The sequence below is a fragment of the Pezoporus flaviventris genome, unplaced genomic scaffold, assembly GCF_033815535.1.
Source record: "Pezoporus flaviventris isolate CSIRO_AGI_PZ_B2104156 unplaced genomic scaffold, CSIRO_AGI_Pfla_v1 ptg000031l, whole genome shotgun sequence".
In the NCBI taxonomy this organism is placed as follows: Eukaryota; Metazoa; Chordata; class Aves; order Psittaciformes; family Psittacidae; genus Pezoporus; species Pezoporus flaviventris.
The window spans coordinates 39,556,345-39,567,396 of NW_026892579.1; the positions used below are offsets into that span (position 1 = coordinate 39,556,345).

At 49.4% G+C, this 11,052-nt stretch overlaps 1 protein-coding gene across 1 annotated transcript; it reads left to right on the forward strand.

The window, feature by feature from the left end:
- The first annotated feature begins 2,751 nt into the window (after positions 1 to 2,751).
- ID2 (inhibitor of DNA binding 2) lies at positions 2,752 to 4,829 on the forward strand. The gene is made up of 3 exons (XM_061460767.1): positions 2,752 to 3,197; positions 3,449 to 3,513; positions 4,191 to 4,829. The coding sequence occupies exons 1-2, from the start codon at positions 2,850 to 2,852 to the stop codon at positions 3,503 to 3,505; spliced, it is 405 nt and encodes a 134-aa protein (XP_061316751.1). The 5' UTR covers positions 2,752 to 2,849; the 3' UTR covers positions 3,506 to 3,513; positions 4,191 to 4,829.
- The last annotated feature ends 6,223 nt before the right edge of the window (positions 4,830 to 11,052 follow it).

The window sequence follows — 11,052 nt, forward strand, 5'->3', positions numbered from 1 at the left end:
CACCCCACCCCCACCCCGCGATATTGCCCGTTTTACTCGGTTCTCTCCCCATTCTGCGGGAGCCCCCGCTCACATTCCCCCCCCCCCCCCCCCCCCCCGGCATGGCGAGGTGTCCGGCGGCGGCCCCCGCTGCAGGTGCGCCCGGGAGCGGGAAGCGGGGCAGGGCCGCCGCCTGCTGCCGCCGCGGGCGCAGCCCCGGTCGCCATGGCAGCCGCCTGAGCGGCGCCGCCGGGCCCGGGCGGCGCGGGCGGGGGGGGCGGCGGCAGGGCTGATGTCACGGGGCTGGCGCCGCGCAGTCCGGGCCGGCCCCGGGCGCGGGGCGGCGGGGCGGGGCGCGTTGCCCGGGGCGTGGGGGGAGCGGCGGAGAGGGGGGGTCGCCCCAGGGGTGGCCGCGCACCCCATCGCCGCCGCGGGCTGGCGCCGGGGGCCCCCCACGGCGGAGCTTGTCCGCATCCCCCCAGCCCCGGGAGGGGAGCCCCGTGTTTGTGCTTTCAAGAGGGGTTAAGGGGGGAGCGGAGAAAAAGCGGCGCTTTGTGCACGACGAGCGGCGAGTTTTCTGGCCAGATGTTTGCAGCAGCGGTGCGGGGTAGGAACCGGCTGTAAAAATCCCCGCCGAGCGTCCAGGCGGACGCAGCTCTCCAGAGTGCCCGCTGCCGCGCGGGGGGCTGCGCGCTGGGGAAGAACCCGCGGGAGCACCACCGCTGGTTTCGGGGAGCCCCCACCGCAGCGGGGCTGCCGCCGCTGCCAGACTTCTCACGTGAGGGAGTGTTCCCTCGGGTCGCGGCCGCAGCTGCCCGAGCTGCCCGCACCGCACTGGGGTGGGGGGTGTCGGGAGAAGCCCCCGCATAGCGGCGTGCCCACAGGTTTGCCTCCTCTCGCCTGACTTCGCGGTGGCTTAATCAGCGTGCGAAGCCTGTAATACGGAAAACCGGGTTTGCGAAGCGCTCCTGTGGGGAGCCGGCCGCGCTGTCCGAGCGACAGACAGTAACCGCAGAAGCAGTAACATACCTGTTTATGTTGGCTATTATTACACCAAAAATAGTGTCAAAATTTCGTCCAGGGGTGCATTCAGCATACGGAAACACAAACACGGCAAAGGGCTAAAATTTGTGGCCGCAGAGCAAGTATCGCATACGATAGACATGGAGATTTCAGTGGTAGAAAGGACCGAAGTCGCTCCAAGTGGTGACTTTAACCGAGTCGTTAACTGGCGGGACTGGTTTTATCATTATTATTTACTCTCTTTAAGCGCACCTGGGCATTGTATTTGCCGTCCCGCACGCTGGATGTCGGGACTTGGCTCCGGCGCTTCAGGACGCGGGAATTCCGACGCTCGCCGCCCGGCCCCGGGGCGAGCACCCCGGTGTGACAGTGGCCACGACGTCCCGCGGGCGATCAGGCAGCCCGGGAACGCAGCGGAAATGGGCAAAGCCACCGACCTATCTGCCCGCAGCTGTGTCCCCAAGTATCGGGAGCGTGTGTCCTACCGCTTCCCCAGCACAGCGTGCATCAGCCCCGCGCCTCTCTCCCCTGAGCAGTTATGATTGACAACACTCTCCCGACGGACAGCGTGGATGTGTGCTGTCACTACATGCTTGCTTACAGTGAAAACCAATGTCCCTTAAACATCCGGGTAGCTACTACAGAACTGCTGCGTTTTGCGTAGAATTTAATTTGTATTAATCATATATGTATGTCCACACTGTGTGGACAGTGTGTGAGAAGGGGAACGGAAGGTGTGTCGTTACGTTACACAGGCATTAGTTAAGTGAATATAAATAATGGGTCTAAACTCAAAAAATAAAAATAATCGAAGTTTTTTCTCCAGCTAAGCACACACACACACATCTCCCTCCTCTCCCCTCCCCGACTTTTTCCTCTGGAATGTTTCTGGAAGATGTTTCATTGGCTGCAACCAAGAGCCGCAAAAAGTACAGCGCGTAGTAAGCGAGTATCTGCATTTCTCACCAGAAACAACCGTCGCATCTCTAGTGACAGCGCCGTGTCACCGCACCTACGGGGTGTGGACGAGTTGCCTCGTAAGGGCGATGCCTGTAAATGCACCCCCAAGTGCACATGTACTTAATGAGCATCAATTAACTGCGCCCACCCTCTCGGGGGGGGGGGGGGGGGGACGGGGACGGACCAGCAGCGGTGACGGCTCTGCCCAGTCTCCCGGTGCCCGCACTCTCCGCGGCCAGGGCTGCACTCGGAGCAGTATGGCTCTACTCGCGATGCTCGCACCTGCAGCCGCTCACTGACGCTGCCGTATTTGTGACAAGTACGCACAAACTCCGCTCCACGGTGTAACCCGCAGCGGGCCCCGCCACCCTCTTGCTCCGGCGGTACCGGGTGTCCCCCACCCTCACCCCAGGCCTGCCCGCTGTGCCCTTAGGAGGCGGAGAGAGCAGCGACGGACTCAGGGACCCGGGTGCTCCGCACCGGGCCGCGCGCCAGCGGACCGCTCACTATTTACTCCCTCAGCTGTGCGGGCCGGCCACGCCTCCTGCCGGGATTGGCTCTCCAGGCGGAAGGCCCGCGCAGCCCCCGCGCTGCCCGCCCCACCAGTGAGGGCGCCCCGGGGTGATGGACGTGCCGCCGGCCGCCAATGGCAGCGAGCGCGGGCTGGGCTCGGCGGCGGCGGCCGTATAAGAGGAGGCCGCGCAGTCCCGCGCCTCAGAGCGAGCTCCGGCAGCGCGCAGGGGCGAACAGCGGTGACAGCTCCCCCGAGGCTGCTCGCAGGGCTGTCTGTCCGATCGATCGACTGTCTCCGTCAGCTGCCCACCGGAGCCGTTTTCTCCGCCCGCCGGAACTGAACTGCTCTGCTCTCTCCCCGCCCGCCTTCCAGCATGAAAGCCTTCAGCCCGGTGCGGTCCGTCAGGAAAAACGGCCTCTCGGAGCACAACCTGGGCATCTCACGGAGCAAGACTCCCGTGGATGACCCCATGAGCCTACTGTATAACATGAATGACTGCTACTCCAAGCTGAAGGAGCTGGTGCCCAGCATCCCGCAGAACAAGAAAGTGAGCAAGATGGAAATCCTGCAGCATGTTATCGACTACATCCTGGACCTGCAGATCGCCCTGGACTCGCACCCCAGCATCGTCAGCCTGCACCACCAGAGACCTGGGCAAAACCCTTCCTCCAGAACTCCTCTGACCACCCTAAACACAGATATCAGCATCCTCTCGCTCCAGGTAAGTGATCTCCACCGAGCCCCCGGCTCCCGCTGCCCGAGGTTGGAGCTGGTTGGCGCTCGCGGCACCAGGTGCGGGTCGCTGCGGGCCAGCGCAGTGACATGGCGGTCCCCTCTGCCCTCCCCTGGGTCCCCAGCCTAGCTTGCCGCGAGTGAAACCCTTCATGCTCCGGGACCCTGCTCTGCCTCTTCCCCTTGTGCGCGGGCACCTCGCCCCCCGTGACTTACCCCTCTGCCGTTTTCTTCTTGTAGGCGTCTGAGTTCCCCTCAGAGCTCATGTCGAGCGACAGCAAAGCACTTTGTGGCTGAATCAAACGGTGAGTGCAGCGCATCTCGTTTCTAAACTTCAGGCAAAAGGTGCCTCCCTGGGGAGCGGGGGGGCGTGATGGTTACTTCCAGAAATCAGTTCTAAAAGTTGATTAGGAGATGCCGTTATAATCGGTAAAAAATAAGCCGAAAAACTGAGCCTCGTATTCCGAAGTGTATTTCGTTGCCAAGGTTGAGGCAGCACGGGCTGCTCGGATACTGCTCACTGCTTAATGCAAATACTCTCGTTATCGTTTCTTGGGAGTCTTGGTTTTCTGGGCCAAAGTGACTGATTAAGTTGGGAATCTTGGCACATTTCCTCAAAATTCTGTGATGTGGGATTGTCTGCGCTATCAGTTAAATGAGTGACTGCTTTTAATCAAATAATTGCTGTAAGAGGCAGACTGGCGCCTCCGAGCATTGCAGTTACAGAGATCTAAATAAAGATTGGGCTGAGAATCCTCTTTCTACCCTTTTCCCCTCGAGTGTATGTTATTTTAATGTTCAACTTGAGCTCTTGAGAGCGAGTGTGTGAGTGTGTATGTGTTGCATCTGGACGCCAGCGTTTGCCCAATCTCTGAGTGTTTGGTTAAATGTTCAAACTGCGGCTTCCTCTCTGGCGCCAGTCTGTCCGGATCTCTGCCCTGTTAGCATGCTCCTAAATATGCCTCTTTTCAATCTCTTGCAGGTGTTCCACTGATGATATTTTTTTTTTTTTGCACAAGAAAATGTCTACAGGATTTTTTTTGAGGTGCTGAATTTTTCAGCTGTATCTGGAGGGGAAAATCCACGTTCAACAAAAAAGGACCTTTTAAAGTTAATGAAGAAGAAAAAAAAATAATCAAGATTGATCTTTATCCCCACCCCATTCTTCAACTTGGACTGAACCTAGTTATTTATGAAGAGACTCTTAAATACCCTTTCCCTAGTTGGAAGGCTTCCTTTATATACTATTCCCAACGTGGGGAGCGAAACAAAAATCTCACAAGGAGTTGCCCATTTTAAAGCAGACTTTGCCTTTTTTTTCCAAAGGTGGAGCGTGAGTACCAGAAGGATCCAGTGTTCAGTTTTTTAGGGAAGTCCGTGGTCAGAAATTACCTTTTTGACACAACCTAGGGCTGAATGCTGTGTATATATTTATATATAAATATATATATATGAGTGAAACCTTGTGAACTCTTTAATTAGAGTTTTCTTGTATAGTGGCAGAAATACACATTTCTGCAAAAAGTGTAATGATGTACTTAATCATGCTAAACTTTTTATAAAAGTTTAGTTGTAAACTTAACCCTTTTTATACAAAATAAATCCAAGTGTGTTTATTGAACTGATTGCTTGCTTTATTCTTTGGGGACCAACTGCTTGCTTGCTTTGATTTGATTTGTGTTGTGGTTTTGATTATTTTTTTTATATACTCATACATTCTGTTACGACTTTACTGAGTAAAAATTCAGATTTGTAGAGAATATAAAGAATAAAATTACTTGAACTGAATAATAATCCTTGTAACTTGGAAAGTCATTTGAGTGTACATTCCAAACTTCTAAGTGAGCTGCCTGTAAACAGGGTGAAAGGAACTAGAAAAGGAATTTATTACACAGGGGATGCTATTGACAAAGTGTTCAGAAACACACAAAAGCAGTTAATCCTGAGACATTTGCCTGGGACTACTGCTTCTCTCCCACCCCTATGGATGATTCAGCTCTCAGTAGTAATGGCCCAGATCTGTTAATTTGTGTTTAGAATAATCACTGGGAATTAAGGGTTGTGGGTGGTTGTTAGTCCCCCAACTATTACATTTCTCTAAAAAGGCTTTGAATGGGAGAGTTGGTGATGCGTTAACATGCAATCTAGAGTGATGAAGTGACTTGCATTTCCAGACTGGAGTGTTCATGCTTCCATGCAATATTTCAATGAAATAGGGTTTCTAATCAGTTGCAGCAGCTTCTCTGTATGACTAAGATACTGAGAATTGAGCTAAATCGCTGTTGTGTTACTGATTAAACTTTGGCTGCTCCTAAAGGGGCAGACTCTCCGTAAGAATTAAGTTTGAAATGGGAGTCTGAAAGCCAGTATTATTTCTTCTTTCTCTTTTGCCCTCTAAAGCTACACATTATCCCTTACTCATTAAAGAGATGATGCTTTACTGTATGTGCTCTCTTGACTCCACTGTAACTAGCAGTGCTCAGCTGTCATAAGACAGTGGATGCGGGAACTGCTTTATCAGATGACATTCTAATTTAAGCTTACTCATAAACTTGCCTGAAATGGGAAGTTAAGGTTTGAGTTCTACATGTGTTCTGAAGAGAATAACTAGTGATGGAAATGAAGGAAACTGCACTGATGCTTCAGGGCAAGGACAGCTCTCTGGCAGGCACCATGCTTTGGGCCTGAGGGAGTGTGTTGTGGGTTTCTGGGGACACGGAGCAAAAGGCAGGAGCCTCACCTGGAGCCAGTAACACTTTCACCAGCAGGCAGCAGTGGCTGCCTTTCCTTGCCCTTGACACCAAATCCATTCACGTAGGCTGGGAGAAAGCCAGCTCTGATCTCTTAATGCAGGAGCTGCCCTGCCCAAGCAGACGCGCGCCCTCAGAGGATCAATGCAACCAGGAGACAAGAAGGGTTAGCACAAGCCGGGACACGGAGCGCGGGGGGTGACGGGACACAGAGGACAGAGCCGATCTCCTGCTTTTCCCCATGCCCTAACCCAGCCGAGACGGAGATACCCCTTGCAGCACACGCTGGCTATGCCTCCGGTGGCCAAACCTCGCTACTGTCCCAACACCCGGAGTGCAGGTTTGTCCTAACTTTGTGCAATGCACGTTTAACCCTGGCAGCGCAGTAGTAAAACATTTCATTGCCGCAAATCAGCATGCCTCAGTCACCAACATGCTCCTTTCTGTGTATACTTGCCCTAACGCTGAACAGCAGCAGATTTGGGGCTTTAATCACAGTATCAAGATCTTCAGCCTTCTGAACCAGTAACCATCTAATGTAATCCCCACCCAGTTTCTTCCTCAAAACTAATTTTTCACCTTGTTCATTTTACGGTGAGATCACAGCAAACACCACTTTAAACCCACAGTTTAGTTTACAAATTAAAGAGCAGATCATTGGAATTGTTTTAAGATCAACCCCTTCAGAAACTAAGGCATTCAAGCTTTGATATTTTTAAGCTACAGGATGATTAACACACTCTTAAAATGAAACCAATTTCCTTATCATGTGTAGCCAAAAGAGAAATTCACAATTTACAAGGCGTGGGGAGAGGAGCAGCAAAACAAACAAACATGTTTTAAAAAATGTAAATTAAGAAAGGAAAAAGGGTTTTTTTTTCCTCTTTCAGAACTAATTCATTGACTCGACAATGCATTCCTACAGTCAGAACTAGGGGCTTGAGCTGGGTGCTTTGCACAGAGGTTCACTCTTCGGTTTTCTTGAGATTTTGTCGTTCAAGGATAAACAGCAAGGCCAAAGCTGAGTGTTCAAAGCCTTGACATTAATTCTGGAAGTTTCCTTGAAGACGTAGGATCTCTATTCTATAGCATTGTCTCTCCAGAGTGCATTAGAAAACTGAGATTTTCACCACCTCCCTGGCTTGTTCACCCTGTCTCTGGACACTTCTCCCAACAGTCCTGTTAACTGACAGTCTGAACACAACAGATCAGAGGACCCATCCTCAACTACGTGACAGCAAAATAGTTTTGGCAATGATCATATTTAAACATGGAATAATCTTTTTGAGCAGGACATGTGTGAAAGTTGCAAATGTACCTGTAGACCCTTCCCCACCAGGAAAAAGATCCAAAAAGAGGGTGAAGATCTCCTCAGGGAAGTGGTGGATGCCCCAGTACTGGATACTTTGAAGTTTCAGCTGCGACATCTAGTCTAGGGCATGCTTTGCCACAAAATGTTGGACCCAGATGATCCTTGGTCCCTTCCAACCTGGTATTTTATGATTCTAAAATATTGTCTAGACCTTCTGGGAGCTTCCAAACTGGGCATTTCTTGTGTATTGCTGTTAACAACGCAGGGACAAGCTCCTAGTCTCAACCCAGCCATGAATGTTCACTGAAGTGTCTCATTTGGATTTTCAGGGAACACCTTTGTGTTATAAAGTATGTAACGCACTGGCGATGAGTATTGCAGCAGCCCGGGGAACCTCACCGTATGTGCGAGCCCGCCTCACGTACCTGGGTGGCAGGAGTCCCTCCACTCCATCACCGGGTAAGGGGAGCGCAGCAAGCAGGCGGCTGCGGTTTGTACTGTCCCCTGGGAAATCCGCATCGCGTCCCTCGCACCGAAGCCGCCCGTCAGCCACTTGCGGGGTCCACGCCGGTGTCTGCGGCAGAACTGCGGGGCCGTGGCCGGGCCGGGCCGGCGGCGCTCGGGCGCGTGGAGAGGCACTGCCCCCTGCCGACCCCGCGCAGAACAGGCGGAGTCGCGTGTTTAAAACGGCGCAGGGCTCCTCCGCTCTTCGCGCTCTAGGAGCCGGCGTCGCCGCGCGGGTCGTCCCCGATGAGCTGGGAATTACGGCTTACAGCCGCGTCTGGGAAGCGCTGTTTTAGCTAATTCAGCTCTGCTAGCTGGGAATGGCACTCCAATGGCACTCCTAAGCAGTATCGTAGGATCACAGAGCGGGTTGTGTTAGAAGGGACATTTAAAGATCATCTGGCTCCCGGCTCCTTCCATGCGCAGGGACGCCTTCCGCTAGACCAGCTTGCTCAAAGCCCCTTCCAACCTGGCCTTGAGCACATCGGGGGTAAAGTGGTTTGTAAAAATATGAAGAAAAAGTTGCATTAAAATAATAAATACTTTGCTTGCACAGTTCGGGGAAAAGCACTAGTTTGTATTTGACTCTGGAAAGTAAAACATGCTCTCTAAACAATCTGGTATGTGTTAAGGATTCTGCTATACAACAGTCTGGATCAATTCATGCCATGAGGAAAAGATATAAAATAATTTACTAATGAGAATTATAATCTTTGTAACCACCTCCTCCTGTTTACTATTTTCCTTGCTTACTTGCAGAACAAGAATCAATTTACACAGCGTTTACAGGAAGCTGTAAAGAAGAGGGATAACAGAATGCAACTGTTGTGTGACAAAAGGTTGAATAACTTACATAAACAGTGAATTTTGTTCAGAAAAAGGTATTCACAAATGTCCTCTTTAAAAGTACTGTTGTGCAAAAGGATCAGTATTTTCTGATTCTACAGATAAAAGAAAATCTTGGATCTTGAAATCCAATTTGGTTTATCCCCCATTACGATTCTCCTCTCTAGAGCAGCAACCTAAGTTTTTGTAATACTAAAGTGTAAGAGCCAACTGTAAATGCTATTTCAATAAAATAAAGGTTGTATTACCCGGCCATAATCACTGAATGTGTGAGCCACTTGCTAAAGGAAATCGAAGAAGAAATCAAGAGAGGAAACAAACAAAAGCAATTGCTTTTGGAGTCAGTCACTGTAACTGAAAGAAACTCATATTTTGACTGGTTGCTTGCCTTGTAAAACATTAAAAATGAGGGGACATGGGGCAAATAAATAGGGTCAAACTGAGAAAAACAATTAGCACAGATAGATAGTGCTGCAGCAGACTTACTGCTGCCTAGAAAATGGCCCTTTACTTGCTGCCTATTCTCACAAAGAATGTGATGACTTGATAGATAATACAGTCTTATACGAAGTTACAGGACCTATCCAGATTTGAAACAATTAAATTACCTAAATTACTTGCCAAAAAGAGTATGTTGTTATAGTTTCCAGTAAATATCAACACAAATTACACCATGTCTGTGGTGAACAGTTTTATGAATAGATCAGGTATTTCTACTTAAAACTAAGAGCTTGAGCCAGCTCTTGTTTTACTGCTGATGGCAGAACTTCAAAGCTCACACAGAGCTCCTTTTTTGTTTGTTTTTTTTTTTTTTAACAGAACTGGACTATAATTTCTCTTTCATTTGGAAGAGAACAAACAAGTCTGATCCTCACCACCTTGTGTTTGAGCAGACACAGGACCAGTGGTACTGCCACACTGAAGCCCACCTCGTGCCGTCCTCTTGCTGACAGCTGCAGTAGCTGATGCCTGGGGAAGAGTATAAGACCAGTGTTAGGTGATAGCTCCTCCATGTGCTCTCTGTATCCTGTGTTCTCCAAGGTATTTTTAGCATGTAGATTCACTTTGTTGTACTGTTTGTCAATACTGAATTTGAATAACCCTACCAGAGTTATACCTGTCATCTTACATTTTTCTCTTCCTGAGAAGAATGGTAATACTTTGAAGGAGGAGAGAGAGCGCAGGAAGAAAAGGGGAAGACAGAAATGACGCAAGAAAGACTAAGTATCTCCCACATATTAGACTGGGCAAAATCAATGCGGCACATGTTACCTTAAAAAAAACAGTGAGGTTGAACTCTTGAGTTGTGTTTTCAGCCTTGGGCAAGTTCCTTTCACCTGGAGCAGAGTCCAAATTGACCATCCCCACTCAAGCAGAAAGTTTCTTATGCCCCACAGAACTGAGCTGATTTAGCTATGTCTGATCCTGGCACCCCAGGGAAATGCAGTGTACTGAGCAACCTCTAAAAGTGTCCTTCAGCCTTATTTTCTGTAAGAGTCATGCTCATCCAACAAGCTCTACAGTCTGCTGTCTACATTGGTTTCCAGTAGAGAATACAGGAGAGTTTGTATGTGCTCTCAGAGGTGCTGGTGCTGAGATTTCTGCCACATTCAGACCAGTAGCTTCATGCCCACCTGTAATGTATTAATGAGCTCTAGAAAAGACACAAACTCATACAGCACCAGAAAGGCACAGAGACTTACCTGGGAATGGGAGAAAATGTTACTCATGGACATCATTATATGCAGGAGGTTAACTACAATAGGTGTGGAAGACAACAGAAGATACCGATCATCCATTTTTTAAGAATAGGAGGGATCTGTTCCCAGAACAAGAGTATGCAAAAAAAGACCAAAAATATGAACGTGTAAATATTTATTTGTAAGTCCAGATTCCGTGCCAACATTAGCTAATATACAGGAATAACGTGACAAAAAGGCTATTTCAGAAAAATATTGTTAAACTACATTTTGCAGCTTCTGGGAAAAGTATCTCACTTGTGCTTCTGTATTTCTGCTCTTACGTACGTGCAAAAATGCCACTGCTAGGGGTTTGCTTTCATAGGTAAAAAGCTGGTGTAAAACACATTAAGTAAACCTTCCATTAGTACTTGTCAAAGGATGTAAAAGTTTGAAGGCTGACTAAATTACATGCCAAATCTATAAATTCAGTCTAGCTCTTGTTAAAAAACTCTTTTTACTGCCCATAGATGTTTCCACCCAACAGATACAAAGTAAGCTGCTACACGTGCAGATACACCTGTTTACTAATCCTTACTGATTCCCTTTTTGCTCAGATTATCCCACCGTTGCTCTTACCACTATTGCAGAAAAAGCTGGAAGTGTTGTTTGGACCTCATCCTTTTTGAGAGAATTGAGTGAGTTCGATTCATGCACTGACTTCAGTAACTTTTTATCCTTCCAGTCAAGTCT